Here is a 21580-nt window from a genome sequence, read left to right as displayed (position 1 = left end):
AGTGCAAATGGAGGCCAAAACGAGTTAGGGGTGAGGATCGGAGATCAAGAAATACCAAAGAGCGACCGTTTTCGTTACCTAGGATCTATCTTGCAAAAGAACGGAGAATTAGATGGAGATCTCAACCATAGAATACAAGCTGGATGGATGAAGTGGAAGAGTGCATCCGGCGTGTTGTGTGACCGCCGTATGCCACTGAAGCTCAAGGGAAAATTTTATAGGACGGCAATAAGGCCGGCGATGCTGTATGGCACAGAATGTTGGGCGGTGAAACATCAACACGTACACAAAATGGGTGTAGCGGAGATGAGGATGCTTCGTTGGATGTGTGGGCACACGAGAAAGGATAAGATTAGGAATGAGGATATCCGGGGTAAAGTAGGAGTAGCTGAAATTGAAGGAAAGATGAGAGAAAATCGGTTACGGTGGTTTGGACATGTGCAAAGAAGGCCTACTGACGTTCCGATTAGAAGATGCGACTATGGGACAGAGGTTCAGGGCCGAAGGGGTAGAGGAAGACCTAGGAAAACTTTGGAAGAGACTCTAAGAAAAGACTTAGAGTACTTGGATCTAACGAAGGACATGACACAGGATCGAGCACAATGGCGTTCTAAGATTCATATAGCCGATCCCACTCAGTGACTTGGATTTTCCAAGTCTCCAACCGAGAAGTTTTCCTCATTCGGGAAATTAAGAGAACACTACCCCAACCTACATGCTTCACTCAGAAAGCTTCAACATACAAGCTTTAACAAAAGAAAATTCAAAGAACTTAGCGAAGAAGGCTTTGGTGTATTTAACACAATACGTTGAAATGAAGGAAAGCTTATTTATTGATATCCCCGATAAGCTACAAATATGTACATATACATGAGTCAAAATAAGCACACAAGAGGGAGCCTTCACAAAGGTTGCTTAGGAGAAGTCTCAGCAGTCGGTAGAGCCCCAGAAAGAGAAGGCACCGGAGGGGGATCATTTGGAGCCTCAGTACTGGACAGAACCCTAGAAGGAGGAGGCATCAGAGGTTGATCATTTGGAGCTTCATTACGCGGTACAGCCCCAGAAGACGAAGGCAATAAATGCCTTTGGAACAAACCCACAAATCTCTGATGATCAAGTAAAACCTGACCATCAGTTTCCTTCATCTGGTCAAGCTTCCTCTTCATGTTTGTAGCATAGTCATGTGCGAGCCGGTGCAACTGTTTATTCTCATGCTTGAGCCCTCTAATCTCCTGTTTGAGACTCATCACTTCAGCCGCCAATGATTCAACTTGGCGGGTTCGAGCAAATAGGCGTTGGGCCATATTAGACACAGAACCTGCACACTGAACACTGAGAGCCAGCGAATCCTTAACAGCTAACTCATCAGACCGTTTGGAAAGTAGTCTGTTATCTTTGGGAGTGAGAAGGTTCCTGGCCACCACCGCAGCGGTCATATCATTCTTCATCACGGAATCCCCAACGGTAAGAGGACCAGTAGGGGAGACGAAGGATGGGCGCCATATGTTGTCTGGAGAAGGCGGGGCTGCCTCTTCAACAAGGTTCAAGTCAAAACGACGGTCGGAGGGGCCAGACATTTTCAAAGGTGTTGAAGAGAGAAGAGGTCGGACAAATCAAGATCTTAGAAGTGCAAGAATGAAGCTTCTATTGGTGGAGATTCAAGTGTGCTTTGGAACTTAATGCCAGCCCCTATAAAAATCTGCACTCGACGAAGCTTCAGAAATCGAAGAGGCGCCTGCTCAGAAATCGAAGAGGCGCCTGCTCAGAAATCGAAGAGGCGTTTGCTTTCTCAAAAGCTGGGCTGCTTAGAGATCACGAGGGTTGATCTCAGAAATCGAAGAGGCGTTTACTTTCTCAAAAGTTGGGCTGCTCAAAGACCACGAAGGCCGATCTCAAAAATCGAAGAGGCGCTCGCTTTCTCAAAAGCTGGGCTCCCCAGAGACCACGAGGGCCGATATCAGAAATCGAAGAGGCACCTACTTTTCCAGCCTTTTCCAGCCTTGTCAGCACCTGTCACACGCACACTCAGTTTTGCGGAAATTATGGGCATTCTGTCAAAGACTTCTGGGGAAGTAGAAAACACATGAATCTTACTGTTCAATCACCCACTTCCCACACGCAACAATAGCTCATGGGTACCACAGATAACTTTGCCAAAGTTCTCTGCCAAAGTTGAGCACGTGAAGCTTGCAGCTCCCACTACATCGCTCTGACCAAGAAGGGTAAAAGAATAGCAAAGAAACAGCACTAACAAAGTTTAGACCCATAAATTTTGAAGGTCTAGCTACCATATTATTACCCACAAGGGTAAAGGAACAGTACCACTGCTGGATAATTGGAAAGTTCCTGTGTGTCAACCTCTGTGCTTCGTGGCAAGGTAGACTAGCAAACATGCCCAACCTTTACTCACATTCGAGAAAACACTCCCAATAAGATTGCTTGCTCCAAAATCGAAGAGGCACCGTCCTCCGAATCTCGAGAGCCAGACTCCCAACATGACTACTTTCTTAAAAATCGAAGAGAGGGTAAAGGAACAGTACCATTGCTGGATAATTGGAAAGTCCCTGTGTGTCAACCTCTGTGCTTCGTGGCAAGGTAGACTAGCAAACATGCCCAACCTTTACTCACATTCGAGAAAACACTCCCAACAAGATTGCTTGCTCCAAAATCGAAGAGGCACCGCCCTCCGAATCTCGAGAGCCAGACTCCCAACATGATTACTTTCTCAAAAATCGAAGAGACACTGCTCCCCGAATCTTGAGAGCCAGACCCCCAGCATGATTGCTTTCTCAAAAATCGATGAGGCATCGTTCTCCGAATCAATCGAAGAGGCGCTCGCTTTCTCAAAAGCTGGGCTGCTCAGAGACCACGAGGGCCGATCTCAGAAATCGAAGAGGCACCTACTTTTCTAGCCTTGTCAACACCTGTCACACGCACACTCAGCTTTGCAGAAATTATGGGCATTCTGTCGAAGACTTCTGGTGAAGTAGAAAGCACATGAATCTTACTGTTCAATCACCCACTTCCCACACGCAACAATAGCTCATGGGTACCACAAATAACTTTGCCAAAGTTCTCTGCCAAAGTTGAGCACGTGAAGCTTGCAGCTCCCACTACATCGCTCTGACCAAGAAAGGTAAAAGAATAGCAAAGAAACAGCACTAACAAAAGTTTAGACACATAAATTTTGAAGGTCTAGCTACCATATTATTACCCACAACTGTAAAGGAACAGTACCACTGCTGGATAATTGGAAAGTCCCTGTGTGTCAACCTCTGTGCTTCGTGGCAAGGTAGACTAGCAAACATGCCCAACCTTTACTCACATTCGAGAAAACACTCCCAATAAGATTGCTTGCTCCAAAATCGAAGAGGCACCGTCCTCCGAATCTCGAGAGCCAGACTCCCAACATGACTACTTGCTCAAAATCGAAGAGAGGGTAAAGGAACAGTACCATTGCTGGATAATTGGAAAGTCCCTGTGTGTCAACCTTTGTGCTTCGTGGCAAGGTAGACTAGCAAACATGCCCAACCTTTACTCACATTCGAGACAACACTCCCAACAAGATTGCTTGCTCCAAAATCGAAGAGGCACCACCCTCCGAATCTCGAGAGCCAGACTCCCAACATGATTACTTCCTCAAAAATCGAAGAGACACTGCTCTCCGAATCTCGAGAGTCATACCCCCAGCATGATTGCTTTCTCAAAAATCGAAGAGGCATCGTTCTCCGAATCTCGAGAGCCAGATACCACAGACCACTTTTTCAAAGTGCTCTGACAGAGTTAAAACATGTGAAACTGGCAGCTCCCACTACCGTGCTATGACCAAGCAGGGTAAAGGAATAGCATTACTACTTGTTGTTAGGGAGACTCCTATATATGTCGACCTCCATCCCCAACGGACAGGCAGACCTGCAAAAATGCTCAACCCTTCATCATATCTGAGAGGGCACTCCCAACGAAGCCTTTCGAAATATTCAGCTTTCTTTCCCCCCGATAATACCTCTGCAAACAAGCTATACTAGAGCAAGAATATCTCATATCATCAGGGTTAAAAGCAAGAGTATCCCATATCATGCTTTTTCCCTGTCTTTTCTTTTGGCCTTGTTTTTACCTGCAAGACAAGGAGAAAGAGAACAATCAGTCAGCACTTGGAATCAAGCTTCCAGCCAGGAACTGACTGCCTGGAACCCCTTACCTGATTACTTACCTGGCATTGCTCTCGAGTACTCATCTTCAACATCTTATGTTTCCAGGAAAGATTCCGCATCTGCTTGAGGAACAGATAGGGCAAGTGCGAAGGATACAAGGAAGCATGTGGAGACAAGCGTAACAGCACACGTGCCGATACATTCATTACTCTGTCAAAAGCAAAAGTATCCCATATCAGCAGGGTGGAACGTACTCTAGATTTGATGGACTTGTTTTGACCCTCAAATTCTTCAGTCGGCCTTATACTCTGGAGGAAACCAGAAAACCCTCCAGCTCAGTTCAAGAATAAGCCTGTGGAAAGTTACTTCTTCAAAAGCAAAAGTATCTCATATCATCTCTTCTCATTTTTCTTCTCTTTATCCTTCATGCTGCTGCAAGATGGGGAGAAGGTGAACAATCAGTTGGAGCTCTGATTGCTTACCTTGTCTGTCACTTCTTTCAGCAGACCCCCTAGCTCGGCGACTTGGGGGACTCCTACTACATGGTTTGTATCGCGCTTGACCAAGCCTGAAACTACAAGTAAGCTTCAAGTGAAATTGATACATTACCTTGTGCATCTCCACCAGTTAAAGATACCACCCCTGGATGGAGGAAGAGTACTTCCAGAGAAGATGCCACATCTACCTATGAGACAGATAAGGCAAGTCAAGACGACACCACACTCCGATACTTAGAAGTTTCGTGATTACGAGATCATTCTCCCACAATATTTCCTAATGTCATTTGTACTAAATCATTCACTTGTACTCACTAAATGAGAGCTTGAACCTATGTACTTGTGTAAACCCTTCACAATTAATGAGAACTCTTCTATTCCGTGGACGTAGCCAATCTGGGTGAACCACGTACATCTTGTGTTTGCTTTCCTATCTCTATCCATTTATATACTTATCCACACTAATGACCGGAGCAATCTAGCGAAGATCACAAAAAGCGATCGTTTTCGCTACCTAGGATCTATCTTGCAAGAGAACGGAGAATTAGATGGAGATCTCAACCATAGAATACGAGCTGGATGGAAAGAGTGCATCCGGCGTGTTGTGTGACCGTCGTAGGCCACTGAAGCTCAAGGGAAAATTTTATAGGACGGCAATAAGGCTAGCGATGTTGTATGGCACAGAATGTTGGGTGGTGAAGCATCAACACGTACACAAAATGGGTGTAGCGGAGATGAGGATGCTTCGTGGGATGTGTGGGCACACGAGAAAGGATAAGATTGGGAATGAGGATATCCGAGGTAAAGTAGGAGTAGCCGAAATTGTAGGAAAGATGAGAGAAAATCGGCTCCGGTGATTTTGAACATGTGCAAAGAAGGCCGACTGACGCTCCGGTTCGAAGATGTGACTACGGGACAGAGGTTCAGGGCCGAAGGGGTAGAGGAAGACCTAGGACAACTTTGGAAGAGACTCTAAGAAAAGACTTAGAGTACTTGGATCTAACGGAGGACATGACACAAAACCGAGCGCAATGGCGTTCTAGGATTCATATAGCCGACCCCACTTAGTGGGAAAAGGCTTTGTTGTTGTTGTTGTTGTTGTAGAAGATGCAGGAGCATATTCTGAGGGGCTCCCGAAAGCTAAGTGAGTCCGCTAGCTACGTAGCTGGCTAGGGCTCTAGTTAATTTGGGAGTTTTTCATGTTTTCCTTTACGTTTTGTGTAGTCTTTATTTATAGGATTAGGATTTATTTAGTAGGAATAGGATTAAATTTTAATTTGGTAGTTCCTAGTAGAATAAGGATTTCTTAGAAAAAAGGATTGGGAATTCTAGGCTGCTGTCCTCTAGTATAAATAGGCTACGAATGTATTCAGATTTTATCAATATATTCTCAGAATCAGAGTTTCCTCTTGGGTTTCTTGCCATAGGACTCAATTATCTTCGTTCCAACTTCGATTATAACTTCGATTATATTGCTATTTTATCTGTTTTTTATTGTTTGGATTCTGTTTCTACTGCGATTTGGCTCTATTCTCTCTGTTGGACAGCATCTTACTTTACCCTGTTGTTGCAGGAACATGGCGAAGCATCATCCTGACCTGATTATGTGCCGGAAGCAACCTGGAATAGCTATTGGAAGGTTGTGTGAGAAGTGCGACGGTAAGTGTGTAATTTGTGACTCTTATGTGCGTCCTTGCACGCTTGTTCGGGTTTGCGATGAGTGCAACTATGGATCTTTCCAGGGAAGGTGTGTTATCTGTGGAGGGGTTGGAATTTCTGATGCTTATTACTGCAAAGAGTGTACTCAGCAGGAGAAAGATAGAGATGGCTGTCCGAAAATTGTGAATCTGGGAAGTGCCAAAACAGATCTGTTCTATGAACGGAAAAAGTATGGTTTCAAGAAAAGATGATCTTTAGCAGGTCAAGTTTCGTTTAGCTTCCGGAAATCATTTTGTTGTGTTCATCATTGAGGCTTAGGCTATATTACATTCAGGTATTTTTCTTAGGAAGCTTGCTTATCCCTCCACTTTGCCGCCTTGAGACGTGTTGCCCCGTCATCCGGGCAGATCCTAAATCCCCCATTAAGCTAACACAAAACCACCTTCCCTTTCTTGTCAAATCGAAATCCCGCTCTGACAAAAACAATTGTGAAAAAAATACACACCCCCAAAAGAATCACAAAATAACAAACCTTTTTTTAGAGTAGGCTAAAACCTCACAATGAGACACCCATAATAATTTGGTTCGAGTTCGCATTTGGCGAGAATTGAACAAAATAAGAATATTACTAGACCATAGTACTAAGTATCGTCTTTATGTATGTGTTCTCTTTTAATTTACTAAATCAATATGTTAAAATAAATAAATAAATAAACATAAAAAGAGAAATTGGGAGTTTTTTTTCTTTCCCAATAGGGAATGTGCACATATTAATAAATTTTCTTATAACATATGTTTACCGTATAAATTTCTTAATGAAAACCATTCAATTTCTTAATCTTGGTTTGAAAATTATTTTTACAAAAAAATTATTTGCATTGGCGTGTCATGAGTGCTTAACTTTGGCAAGCAGCTAGTAGTGTGTGAATGTGACCCATTGTCATCTGCTTTCTTCAACAATGTGCAGGGAGAGTTCAAATCTTCTTCACCCATTAGTACACGTAGGATCTCTTGAAATTTTGACACATCTAAATTACATATTAATAAAAAAAAATTTGTCCACCAAAAGAGAGTAAAAAAACTATTTAATCTTCTATTATAATAAAAAAAATTATGAGCAGTAATAAAATTCATAAAACCAAATTTGTTGTTTTTTATTTAAACCTCGCCTACATATATTTTTAGCATATTTCGAATATTAAAATAAAATTTAAAAAAAAAAAAACCTCTCTTCCCCTCCCACTTTCTCATTCTCCCTATCTCCTTCCCATTTTAAAAACAAATAAATTTAAAAAAAAAAATTTAAATGTTAACACACACAAAGTGTGAAGGCATGTGTTAGTGTCCGCTAACTGAACCAAAACCTAACAGAGTTAACGCTAATTAAAAAAGCATATTAATGGTAAAAATAAAAAATAAAAAATAAAAAATCTCGGAGTAGTTTCCAACGCCATAGCCTCCGGTTTTGAGTGGGTTTGGTAATGTGGAGGATCTGGAAGGAGATGACGATAGTTGGGCTTCTAGATTTGTGGTGTGGAAGATCTGGAAGGAGAAGATGGATGTTCGTTGGTGCAGTGGTGGTGGTCGGTGTTGAGCGGGAGTGGCTGGGCAGTTGGCCTTCTGCCTTTTCAAGTTCCATTTTTGTTATTTATTTATTTTTTAATTATTTGTCAAAAAGTTGATAGTGTTTAAGCTTTGAGTAAGGGGTAGACGGGTGTCAAATTTCCCTTTCCTTAGGTACCGTTTGTTACGTGGGACATGACTGAACGAAGTGGAACGAGATGTTCCGTCCCACATTTGGTGCACCTAAAACGGGTGGAATGCGCTGTTCCACGGAACGAATTTTGGATAAATTTTCGTTCCGCCTCACCTTCCTAGAACGACTCGTTTTACATCTGTGGAACACAAAATTATAACATTTTCGTCTCCTTCTTCCTCCTTGTTTTCATTTGAGGGTATCTTTACTCCCTATCTGTTTCGTCCGGTCATATCGTCCTGTCTGCATAACAAATGATACCTTAGTTTCGGCACTTTCTTCCACTTTCCACCAGACCAATTGCAGCAGGGAAGACTGAAAGTCAACATATCAATCCATAAAGCAATCTCATAATTACACGATGATGGGACTCATCTCACACTGTTACATTGACCATTGAAACATGAAGACAAATTTAATGCAAAGTTGGTGTAAATTTGTAACCTTTAATTATGTGCCATTTTCTACATGTTATATGATCCAACTCATAGTGCGTTGTAGGAATGATTTTTCATTTTGAAGAGACTAAAAACAGTAGCAAAGATTAGTGTAAATATAGCGTTTTTCCAAAAAAAAAAAAAAAAAAAAAAAAAAAAAAAAAGAGGCTCTTGCCTCTAGACCCCAGTTGTGTATTAACATTGGCCTTACTCTTCCATGATTTAAATTTTACTTCAAATTGTATTTATTTCTGCTTCCTAAATGAGCTCGCGTGTTTGAGTACACCTAGTTTCGTAAAGCGTCTCAAATAGCTTCTCATACTGCTCCTGGAGGACCTCATTCTTCATTGATATCTTGTTGTTCTGAGCTTCTAGCTCATCGACTTTAGCTTAAAGAGCAACCTTCTTTCCTTCCTTATTTCGTTGCCTCGCACCAAATGCAAGAGGGGTGTCATTCTGCGTGCTGTGGCTTCCTTCGCTCCCTATGTTAGAGAGGGATACCTGGTCAAAAGAGAGTGTACGAATGGTGGAAACCGGCTTAACAAAGCTGAAGAGAGTGGGAATAAGTGTCGTTCCCACAGACGATGCCAAATGTTGATGCACAAAATCAGTGAGGACTTTGGTACAACAGAAAATGTTAAGTTTGTGACCTTCGCTAGATTGCTCCGGTCACTAGTGTGGATAAATATGTAAATGGATAGGGACAGGGAAGCAAACACAAGATGTACGTGGTTCACCCAGATTGGCTACGTCCACGGAGTAGATGAGTTCTCATTAATTGTGAAGGGTTTACACGAGTACATAGGTTCAAGCTCTCATTGACACGTGTCGTGTTTTGATTGGCTTCTGATGTTGACACGTGTCGCGTTATGATTGGCTTCTGATGTCGACACGTGTCGCGCTATGATTGGTCTCCTGGTTGGAGGGAAACTCTTCTGGGTCCTTAACGGTATAACGTTGGCCGGTGCTCAGTAGTTTCGGAATTGGTCAAGTATGGTACAAACAGGTTTAAATTCATAAAAAAAAAAAAAAAATTGAATACAACGGCTAGTGACTGGCTAGCCGTTGGAATTCAAATTAGAATTCAAATTAGTGTCGGTTTTAACCGACACTATTCAAACTGATATTACACTAACATTGCTATTAGTGTCGGTTATAACCGACACTAATAATATAGTATATATTATTTCTGTCGGCTATAACTAACAGAAATAACAAAGCATTAAAAAAAAATAGCCAGCCCACCAGCCCTCTCCGATTCCGTGGGTCCCTCCCAGATTCCAGAGCCCTCTGGCCTAGCCCTCGGTTGGAGACAATTTTCGGATTATTTTCGGCCCTCTGACCCTCTGACCCTCTGAACTCTTTGGTTGGAGATGACCTAAGCGTTGAGTAAGGGGTAGTTTCAGATTCCCCTTCCCTTAGTTTCGCCACTTTCTTCCACTTTCCACCAGACAAAGTGCGCAGGTAAGACTAAAAGTCAACAAATCAATCCATAAAGCAATCTCATAATTCCACAATGATAGGACTCATCTCACACTGTTACATTGACCATTGAAACATGAAGACAAATTTAATGCAAAGTTGGTGTAAATTTGTAACCTTTAATTATGTGCCATTTTCTACATGTTATATGTTTATACAACTCATAGTACGTTGTAGGAATGATTTTTCATTTTGAAGAGACTAAAAACAGTAGCAAAGATTAGTGTAAATATAGCGTTTTTCCAAAAAAAAAAAAAAAAGGGCTCTTGCCTCTAGACCCCAGTTGTGGATTAACCTTGGCCTTACTCTTCCATGATTCCTTAGTTGAATTTACTTAAAAACTACTGGGGATTAAACATTTAAATTTTACTTAAAATTGTATTTATTTCTGCTTCCTAAATGTGGCCACTAAATTATTTATAGCATGTTTACTTCCTTAATGAGTTGGAATTTGTTTTGGAATTATTTTCATTCTTCATTGCTCTACATTTGTTAACACATTTAAAATTTAAATTATGTGGATCTCACATTGCAACGGGTAATTCAATATACACCTAAAAATTCTGGATTAAATTGATTAGAAGAAAGAGGAGATCATGATCTCATTACCACAACAACAACAACAACAAAGCCTTTTCCCACTAAGTGGGGTCGGCTATATGAATCCTAGAACGCCATTGCGCTCGATTTTGTGTCATGCCCTCCGTTAGATCCAAGTACTCTAAGTCTTTTCTTAGAGTCTCTTCCAAAGTTTTCCTAGGTCTTCCTCTACCCCTTCGGCCCTGAACCTCTGTCCCGTAGTCACATCTTCGAACCGGAGCGTCAGTCGGCCTTCTTTGCACATGTCCAAATCACCAGAGCCGATTTTCTCTCATCTTTCCTACAATTTCGGCTACTCCTACTTTACCTCGGATATCCTCATTCCCAATCTTATCCTTTCTCGTGTGCCCACACATCCCACGAAGCATCCTCATCTCCGCTACACCCATTTTGTGTACGTGTTGATGCTTCACCACCCAACATTCTCTGCCATACAACATCGCTGGCCTTATTGCCGTCCTATAAAATTTTCCCTTGAGCTTCAGTGGCCTACGACGGTCACACAACACGCCGGATGCACTCTTTCCATCCAGCTCGTATTCTATGGTTGAGATCTCCATCTAATTCTCCGTTCTCTTGCAAGATAGATCCTAGGTAACGAAAACGGTCGCTTTTTGTGATCTTCGCTAGATTGCTCCGGTCATTAGTGTGGATAAGTATATAAATGGATAGAGATAGGAAAGCAAACACAAGATGTACGTGGTTCACCCAGATTGGCTACGCCCACGGAATAGAAGAGTTCTCATTAATTGTGAAGGGTTTACACAAGTACATAGGTTCAAGCTCTCCTTTAGTGAGTACGAGTGAATGATTTAGTACAAATGACATTAGGAAATATTGTGGGATAATGATCTCGTAATCACGAAACTTCTAAGTATCGGAGTGTGGTGTCGTCTTGACTTGCCTTATCTGTCTCATAGGTAGATGTGGCATCTTCTCTGGAAGTACTCTTCCTCCATCCAGGGGTGGTATCTTTAACTGGTGGAGATGCACAAGGTAATGTATCAATTTCACTTGAAGCTTACTTGTAGTTTCAGGCTTGGTCAAGCGCGATACAAACCATGTAGTAGGAGTCCCCCAAGTCGCCGAGCTAGGGGGTCTGCTGAAAGAGGTGACAGACAAGGTAAGCAATCAGAGCTCCGACTGATTGTTCACCTTCTCCCCATCTTGCAGCAGCATGAAGGATAAAGAGAAGAAAAATGAGAAGAGATGATATGAGATACTTTTGCTTTTGAAGAAGTAACTTTCCACAGGCTTATTCTTGAACTGAGCTGGAGGGTTTTCTGGTTTCCTCCAGAGTATAAGGCCGACTGAAGAATTTGAGGGTCAAAACAAGTCCATCAAATCTAGAGTACGTTCCACCCTGCTGATATGGGATACTTTTGCTTTTGACAGAGTAATGGATGTATCGGCACGTGTGCTGTTACGCTTGTCTCCACATGCTTCCTTGTATCCTTCGCACTTGCCCTATCTGTTCCTCAAGCAGATGCGGAATCTTCCCTGGAAACATAAGATGATGAAGATGAGTACTCGAGAGCAATGCCAGGTAAGTAATCAGGTAAGGGGTTCCAGGCAGTCAGTTCCTGGCTGGAAGCTTGATTCCAAGTACTGACTGATTGCTCTCTTTCTCCTTGTCTTGCAGGTAAAAACAAGGCCAAAAGAAAAAACAGGGAAAAAGCATGATATGGGATACTCTTGCTTTTAACCCTGATGATATGAGATATTCTTGCTCTAGTATAGCTTGTTTGCAGAGGTATTATCGGGGGGAAAGAAAGCTGAATATTTCGAAAGGCTTTGTTGGGAGTGCCCTCTCAGATATGATGAAGGGTTGAGCATTTTTGCAGGTCTGCCTGTCCGTTGGGGATGGAGGTCGACATATATAGGAGTCTCCCTAACAACAAGTAGTAATGCTATTCCTTTACCCTGCTTGGTCATAGCACGGTAGTGGGAGCTGCCAGTTTCACATGTTTTAACTCTGTCAGAGCACTTTGAAAAAGTGGTCTGTGGTATCTGGCTCTCGAGATTCGGAGAACGATGCCTCTTCGATTTTTGAGAAAGCAATCATGCTGGGGGTCTGACTCTCGAGATTCGGAGAGCAGTGTCTCTTCGATTTTTGAGGAAGTAATCATGTTGGGAGTCTGGCTCTCGAGATTCGGAAGGCGGTGCCTCTTCGATTTTGGAGCAAGCAATCTTGTTGGGAGTGTTGTCTCGAATGTGAGTAAAGGTTGGACATGTTTGCTAGTCTACCTTGCCACGAAGCACAAAGGTTGACACACAGGGACTTTCCAATTATCCAGCAATGGTACTGTTCCTTTACCCTCTCTTCGATTTTGAGAAAGTAGTCATGTTGGGAGTCTGGCTCTCGAGATTCGGAAGACGGTGCCTCTTCGATTTTGGAGCAAGCAATCTTGTTGGGACTGTTTTCTCGAATGTGAGTAAAGGTTGGGCATGTTTGCTAGTCTACCTTGCCACGAAGCACAGAGGTTGACACACAGGGACTTTCCAATTATCCAGCAGTGGTACTGTTCCTTTACCCTTGTGGGTAATAATATGGTAGCTAGACCTTCAAAATTTATGTGTCTAAACTTTGTTAGTGCTGTTTCTTTGCTATTCTTTTACCTTTCTTGGTCAGAGCGATGTAGTGGGAGCTGCAAGCTTCACGTGCTCAACTTTGGCAGAGAACTTTGGCAAAGTGATCTGTGGTACCCATGAGTTATTGTTGCGTGTGGGAAGTGGGTGATTGAACAGTAAGATTCATGTGCTTTCTACTTCACCAGAAGTCTTCGACAAAATGCCCATAATTTCTGCAAAGCTGAGTGTGCGTGTGACAGGTGCTGACAAGGCTAGAAAAGTAGGTGCCTCTTCGATTTCTGAGATCGGCCCTCGTGGTCTCTGAGCAGCCCAGCTTTTGAGAAAGCGAGCGCCTCTTCGATTGATTCGGAGAACGATGCCTCACCGATTTTTGAGAAAGCAATCATGCTGGGGGTCTGGCTCTCGAGATTCGGGGAGCAGTGTCTCTTCGATTTTTGAGAAAGTAATCATGTTGGGAGAGTGGCTCTCGAGATTCGGAGGGTGGTGCCTCTTCGATTTTGGAGCAAGCAATCTTGTTGGGAGTGTTTTCTCGAATGTGAGTAAAGGTTGGGCATGTTTGCTAGTCTACCTTGCCACGAAGCACAGAGGTTGACACACAGGGACTTTCCAATTATCCAGCAATGGTACTGTTCCTTTACCCGCTCTTCGATTTTTAAGAAAGTAGTCATGTTAGGAGTCTGGCTCTTTAGATTCGGAGGACGGTGCCTCTTCGCTTTTGGAGCAAGCAATCTTATTGGGAGTGTTTTCTCGAATGTGAGTAAAGGTTGGGCATGTTTGCTAGTCTACCTTGCCACGAAGCACAAAGGTTGACATACATGGACTTTCCAATTATCCAGCAGTGGTACTGTTCCTTTACCCTTGTGGGTAATAATATGGTAGCTAGACCTTCAAAATTTATGGGTCTAAACTTTGTTAGTGCTGTTTCTTTGCTATTCTTTTACCCTTCTTGGTCAGAGCGATGTAGTGGGAGCTGCAAGCTTCACGTGCTCAACTTTGGCAGAGAACTTTGGCAAAGTTATCTGTGGTACCCATGAGCTATTGTTGCGTGTGGGAAGTGGGTGATTGAACAGTAAGATTCATGTGTTTTCTACTTCCCCAGAAGTCTTTGACAGAATGCCCATAATTTCCGCAAAGCTGAGTGTGCGTGTGACAGGTGCTGACAAGGCTGGAAAAGTAGGTGCCTCTTCGATTTCTGAGATCGGCCCTCGTGGTCTCTAGGGAGCCCAGCTTTTGAGAAAGCGAGCGCCTCTTCGATTTCTGAGATCGGCCTTCGTGGTCTTTGAGCAGCCCAACTTTTGAGAAAGCAAACGGCTCTTCGATTTCTGAGATCAACCCTCGTGATCTCTAAGCAGCCCAACTTTTGAGAAAGCAAACGCCTCTTCGATTTCTGAGCAGGCGCCTCTTTGATTTCTGAAGCTCCGTCGAGTGCAGATTTTTATAGAGGCTGGCATTAAGTTCCAAAGCACACTTGAATCTCCACCAGTAGAAGCTTCATTCTTGCACTTCTAATATCTTGATTTGTCCGACCTCTTCTCTCTTCAACACCTTTGAAAATGTCTGGCCCCTCCGACCGTCGTTTTGACTTGAACCTTGTTGAAGAGGCAGCCCCGCCTTCTCCAGACAACATATGGCGCCCATCCTTCGTCTCCCCAACTGGTCCTCTTACCGTTGGGGATTCCGTGATGAAGAATGATATGACCGCTGCGGTGGTGGCCAGGAACCTTCTCACTCCCAAAGATAACAGACTACTTTCCAAACGGTCTGATGAGTTAGCTGTTAAGGATTCGCTGGCTCTCAGTGTTCAGTGTGCAGGTTCTGTGTCTAATATGGCCCAACGCCTATTTGCTCGAACCCGCCAAGTTGAATCATTGGCGGCTGAAGTGATGAGTCTCAAACAGGAGATTAGAGGGCTCAAGCATGAGAATAAACAGTTGCACCGGCTCGCACATGACTATGCTACAAACATGAAGAGGAAGCTTGACCAGATGAAGGAAACTGATGGTCAGGTTTTACTTGATCATCAGAGATTTGTGGGTTTGTTCCAAAGACATTTATTGCCTTCGTCTTCTGGGGCTGTACCGCGTAATGAAGCTCCAAATGATCAACCTCTGATGCCTCCTCCTCCTAGGGTTCTGTCCAGTACTGAGGCTCCAAATGATCCCCCTCCGGTGCCTTCTCTTTCTGGGGCTCTACCGACTGCTGAGACTTCTCCTAAGCAACCTTTGTGAAGGCTCCCTCTTGTGTGTTTATTTTGACTCATGTATATGTACATATTTGTAGCTTATCGGGGATATCAATAAATAAGCTTTCCTTCATTTCAACGTATTGTGTTAAATACACCAAAGCCTTCTTCGCTAAGTTCTTTGAATTTTCTTTTGTTGAAGCTTGTATGTTGAAGCTTTCTGAGTGGAGCATGTAGGTTGGGGTAGTGTTCCCTTAATTTCCCGAGTGAGGAAAACTTCTTGGTTGGAGACTTGGAAAATCCAAGTCACTGAGTGGGATCGGCTATATGAATCTTAGAACGCCATTGTGCTCGATCCTGTGTCATGTCCTTCGTTAGATCCAAGTACTCTAAGTCTTTTCTTAGAGTCTCTTCCAAAGTTTTCCTAGGTCTTCCTCTACCCCTTCGGCCCTGAACCTCTGTCCCATAGTCGCATCTTCTAATCGGAGCGTCAGTAGGCCTTCTTTGCACATGTCCAAACCACCGTAACCGATTTTCTCTCATCTTTCCTTCAATTTCGGCTACTCCTACTTTACCCCGGATATCCTCATTCCTAATCTTATCCTTTCTCGTGTGCCCACACATCCAACGAAGCATCCTCATCTCCGCTACACCCATTTTGTGTACGTGTTGATGTTTCACCGCCCAACATTCTGTGCCATACAGCATCGCCGGCCTTATTGCCGTCCTATAAAATTTTCCCTTGAGCTTCAGTGGCATACGGCGGTCACACAACACGCCGGATGCACTCTTCCACTTCATCCATCCAGCTTGTATTCTATGGTTGAGATCTCCATCTAATTCTCCGTTCTTTTGCAAGATAGATCCTAGGTAACGAAAACGGTCGCTCTTTGGTATTTCATGATCTCCGATCCTCACCCCTAACTCGTTTTGGCCTCCATTTGCACTGAACTTGCACTCCATATATTCTGTCTTTGATCGGCTTAGGCGAAGACCTTTAGATTCCAACACTTCTCTCCAAAGGTTAAGCTTTGCATTTACCCCTTCCTGAGTTTCATCTATCAACACTATATCGTCTGCGAAAAGCATACACCAAGGAATATCATCTTGAATATGTCCTGTTAACTCATCCATTACCGATTTCACAAATTCCAGTGAGGAGTGAGGACACGACAATTTCTCGACAAGTAGGGCAAAGACTCCAAAGTCAACACATCAACCCAAAAAGAAACTGCACAATTCCAATTTCCACAATGTGACATAATCAATGTTTTTAAATATCGGTTTTAACATATATTCCCTGAAGTAGAAATGCTACGGAGACTCTTAAATGTAAAACTCTCAATGGACTCTCTGCCGCCTCATGTTTTTTATACAACATTTTATAATGTTAGCACGAAAATTGACGTTAAAATGTAAGGTGGCTAAGAATCCATGAAGTATACTACTTTAAGAGTTTCCTTAGAATTTCACTTTCTCGAGTCTATGAAAATGAAAGTGAATTTGGTTAATATTTTTAACAAGACTTAAACATGTTTTCTGTTTTTCTTTCAAATTTTCCTCAAAAAAGATTTTATTTTTTTATTTTTTTTAGTAATTACTAATTCAACAGTTTCCATTACATGATTCCCATTTTCTCATAGAAATTTCCGAGTTGATGATCGCTTTATTCCAAGTCCTTGGCCACCCCTCTTTGAATATGACTCGTTTAGTGCTAGACTTAGATTGGGTTGGTTAAGTCATAAAACTCAAGGTATATTAAAAGGAAAAGTCTTTTGTCACTTATTAATACTAGTTAATGATATTTCTCTTACAAGAGCTCTTAGATTCGAATATCAAGAGTGACGAGTCTGCAACCAATTTATTCTGCCCCCTTAGAGTGTGTATATATTGATTACCACTCTTGCTTTTGCTTCCTCTCCTTACTCTGCCCTCACATTTAAACCCCATCTCTCTCTCTTTCTGCATACTTCTTTTGCTTTCCGTTTCTAGTTAATAGTCTAGAGTCCACACACACCCTCCATTTCTAGCTTTGCCTTCAAAGCCTTTTCTTCTCGTGACAAGGAGGGAGCAATTATGTCACCATCCTTTTATTCATGACTGCACGGTGACTCAAGCGATTGGTCATGGAGTAGGCACTCAAAACATGCCGAAGGTTATGAAAGAAAAAAAAAGGTGACCGCTGCTTGTTTTGTTTTTGTTTTTATTTGTTTGATATTTTTGTTTAGTATGTATGATTTGGAAGAACTTTTGAAGACAGATTTGAGTGCTCTTTCATGATATTATTTGAAAATTTTCATGATGCCATTCAGCACGTAATCTGCGTCTCTTTCTCAAATACCAAAGCAATTGGTAACGAAGTAAGTAGGCACCCAAAACGTCACTGCAGCGGCCAAGGTTACGAAAAAAGAGGTGACTACCGCTTGTCTTGTTTTTGTTTATATTTGTTTGATATTTTTGTTTTGTATATATGATTTGGATGAACTTTTGAAGACAGATTGAGTGCTTTTTCATGAAATGATATTGTTTGAACAATTTTCATGATGTCATTCAACATGTAATCTGCGTCTCTTTCTCAAACATTAAGCTTCAATCTTATATGAATCTAATGAATCTTTTTTGTAAGTATTTGAATAAAATACAATTCATTATTTATTAAAATAATTCCAATCCCTTAAGTTTAAAATGATGTTATTATAAATAATTGTCTCTTTAATGACAAAATTTACAATAAAAATTAAATTTCTTTCTAATTGTCTCTTTAATTATTTATTCTTACTTATTTTTCTTTTTGTTATGTATGTTCTTCTTCTTCTTCCTGCTCTAAACCCCATTTATAGATTTAGTTTTTAATTTTTATAATCCATCTATATCACAGGTAAATTGTATTTATCTATTATATGACTGATTCTTTTTTTATCAACTTATATCACAAATTAATGTCTTGTTTGCAGGTATATTATTTTTATATATTTTAGTTAGGTTTCATATCTCGCTTATAGATACTAAATGAATATTCATGCAGTTGTAACACCATATCTGCAAATATAATATTTATATGACTAGAATGGCCAAAGACTAACCTGTAGAAGCTCCAGAAGATGATGCCATAGTCAAAAACTCTCCTAACAAAACTCAGTGAACCTTTCCTCTCTTGCAGAAAATAATATGCTCGACTCATAATAGTTTTAAGTCCAATAATGAGCTTAGTATCTGTGACAGTAGTAGAGACCACCATATATCGAACATAATCCTAGACAAAACTAATGAGGAATCCGTATTAAAATCCATATAGGAAACTGAATATATTTCCCTGTCCAGTAGGAAAATCAATTCCAACGTCATAATACAATGCTAATACAACAAGGACTAGCATTCCTCTTTTAATAAGACTTTTCTATATCAATTGAACCTTGTATAGCTGGCCTTAATGTTTAACCTCATACTTATAATCTTATAGCAGTAACTGGGAAGGAGAAGTCATGAATGAAAATAATTCCAATTCCATGTGTTTGAAATTTCGCATATACGAGCTTTATTGAATGGACTATATTCATAAATATTAACCGCGTAGGAAAAGTGAAATTAGCATTTAATTGTTGCTCATGTTGGTTAACCCACTTAATTAGCACTTTAATTGTTGTTAGTTCTGTTGTGCTAGGATAACACCAAAACCTTATGGAACCAACTCTTGATAACCCACAGAAAATATATCAAATGAAATGCAAGAACAAAATATTAAAGACACCAAGATTTTAACGAGGTTCATCAACAGTCAGTGTAATTGGAGTACGTCCTCGGAGCAGTAGGAGCTCACCCAATAATCCACTATCAACCAAATGGGAGTTTACAAAGTGTTGGCAATCTCACAACCCAAATAACCCAATACACCCAATAGCTCTCACACACCAAAGAAACAAATAGAGGAAGAAATATAATGAATAATTTCTTCTCTATACATATAGCTCAAAGCTATTACAACAACTATTTTGGTAGATGATTACTAACCAATAAAGCAGCAGTTTCTTCTTTCTTTTTGGGCTCTCTGCAACTCTCCTTGCTCTCGGTAGCTCTAACTTCTCTCTTCAGAAAAATGAGCCCTCTTTTCTTCTCCTCCTTTCTTCTACCCGAAAACCAAATAATTATGGCTTTAAAAAAGCCACAAAACAGGCCACAAAACAAGGAAACATAATCATGTTGTCCTTTCCCTTTTTTAATTTGTTTTGTTGTCCACTTTTTTTCTTTATAATTTTTTATAGCCAAAAGTTGGCCACTTGGCTACATACTCCAACAATCTCCACCTTGGCCAAGTTCCGAAATCACCATGATAAGCCAACCAACACAAAAACACTCCCAAACACTAGCAAGAGAACAACTCATGCAGAGCCAAATGCTCCAAAACTCCTACTGCTCAACGCCTTCTTTATATAGGCAAAATATGAGCCAAGTTCAAGCAATGAACAAACTTGGCTACACCAACAACCTTAGTCAACATATCAGCGGGGTTGTCTTTAGTTGGAATCTTTTGGAGAATGATTTCCCCTTCACCAACAATTTCACGAACAAAGTGATAACGCACATCTATGTGCTTGGTCCTCGCATGATGAACCTGATACTTAGCCAAATAAATAGCACTTTGACTATCACAATGTACCTCCACCTGCTTCTGATCAACCCCCAAATCTCTAATCAGCCCATGTATCCAAATGGCCTCCTTTATAGCTTCAGCAACTGCCATATATTCAGCCTCTGTAGTAGACAAGGCAACAGACAACTGCAAAATGGACCTCCAACAAACTGGTCATTTAGCCATAGTAAACACATAGCCTGTAGTAGACTTTCTTCCATCCAGATCACCTGCATAATCTGAATCAACATAACGAACTGCAAAATGACCAATACCAGAGTCATCTGTCTCAAAGCATAAACCAACATCTCGAGTACCATGGAGATACCTCAATATCCACTTAGCTGCTTGCCAATGCTCTTTACCTGGATTATGCATATATCGACTCACCATGCCAACTGCATAAGCAATATCCGGTCTAGAGCATACCATTGCATACATCAAACTACCAACCAAATTTGCATATGGTATATTTTTCATTTGCAGCTTCTCTTTATCAGTTTTAGGACATTGTAGAGAACTCAATTTAAAATGAGGAGCCAAAGGAGTACTAACCGGTTTGGTTGAATCATGAACTCCAAACTTCCGAATCAACTTCTCAAGGTATTGTTTTTTATTCAAACTGACCAAACCCTTCTCTCTATCTCTAGTGATCTCCATGCCAAGGATCTTCTTCGCTTCACCAAGATCCTTCATCTCAAACTCATTCTTCATTTGCTTCTTCAATTTTTCAATCTCTTCAACATTCTTTGAGGCAATCAACATATCATCAACATATATCAACAAATAAATGAAAGACCCATCTTGCAACTTCTTGAAGTACACACAATGATCATATTGACTTCTAGAATAATTTTGGCCTCTCATAAATTTATCAAACCTCAAATACCATTGCCTTGGAGATTGCTTCAAGCCATAAAGTGATTTCTTCAATTTGCAAAACAAATTCTCCTTCCCTTTCACTATATACCCATCCACCCATCCGGTTGACACATATAAATCTCTTCATTCAAATCACCATGTAGGAAAGCCGTTTTCACATCAAGTTGCACAAGCTCAAGATCATACTGTGCAACAAGAGCTAACATAATGCGAATTGAGGAGTGTTTCACAACCGGAGAAAAGATTTCATTGTAGTCAATGCCCTCCTTTTGTGCATACCCTTTAGCAACTAATCTTGCTTTGAATCTCACATTGCTTTTCTCATCAGCATCTTCCTTCTTGGCATATACCCATTTGCAACCGATAGCTTTCTTGCCCTTAGGCAATTTAGCTAACTCCCAAGTCTTGTTCTTTAAGAGAGAATTCATCTCATCACCCATGGCATTGCACCACCTCTCCTTTTCTTCACTCTCAATAGCTTCCTCAAAATTGGATGGAATCTCATCAGTGATAATAAGAAGAGCAAAAGAAACATAGTCACTATACCGAGCTAGCTTGGTAATTTGTCTCTTTCCTCTGTTCTTGGCAATAGACTCTTGAGGTGAAACTTCATCTTCAACTTGAATAGAATTTTCAAGTTCAACTTCTTCAACATCCTCATGGTCTCCAACTTCTTCACTTGTAGTGGCTTCGACATCAGCGGAAATAGGATTTG

General features: G+C 41.3%; 2 protein-coding genes across 5 annotated transcripts in view; both read left to right on the top strand.

Moving 5' to 3' along the window:
* The window catches only part of LOC126619137 (PHD finger-like domain-containing protein 5A), a 34084-nt gene extending 27410 nt beyond the window's left edge, over window positions 1–6674 (top strand). For 2 of the 3 annotated variants that reach the window (XM_050287413.1, XM_050287412.1), the window contains exon 2: window positions 6222–6674. In XM_050287413.1, the coding sequence (XP_050143370.1) occupies window positions 6226–6558 (333 nt within the window). In that variant the 5' untranslated portion in view covers window positions 6222–6225 and the 3' untranslated portion in view covers window positions 6559–6674. Of the gene's footprint in view, window positions 1–5768; window positions 5793–6221 lie in introns of those variants that run through there. The other variant, XM_050287414.1, reaches the window with a different exon arrangement.
* The window catches only part of LOC126619120 (probable LRR receptor-like serine/threonine-protein kinase At3g47570), a 99545-nt gene that overhangs the window by 68867 nt on the left and 9098 nt on the right, over window positions 1–21580 (top strand). The window contains exons 1-2 of one of the 2 annotated variants that reach the window (XM_050287397.1): window positions 16621–17531; window positions 17669–17768. The gene's annotated coding sequence lies outside the window, so the exon portion shown is untranslated. Of the gene's footprint in view, window positions 1–16620; window positions 17532–17668; window positions 17769–21580 lie in introns of those variants that run through there. The other variant, XM_050287400.1, reaches the window with a different exon arrangement.

Source organism: Malus sylvestris, chromosome 4, assembly GCF_916048215.2.
Source record: "Malus sylvestris chromosome 4, drMalSylv7.2, whole genome shotgun sequence".
In the NCBI taxonomy this organism is placed as follows: domain Eukaryota; kingdom Viridiplantae; phylum Streptophyta; class Magnoliopsida; order Rosales; family Rosaceae; genus Malus; species Malus sylvestris.
The sequence above is the reverse complement of the archived record's forward strand: the minus strand, read 5'-3'. Positions and strand labels throughout refer to the sequence as shown.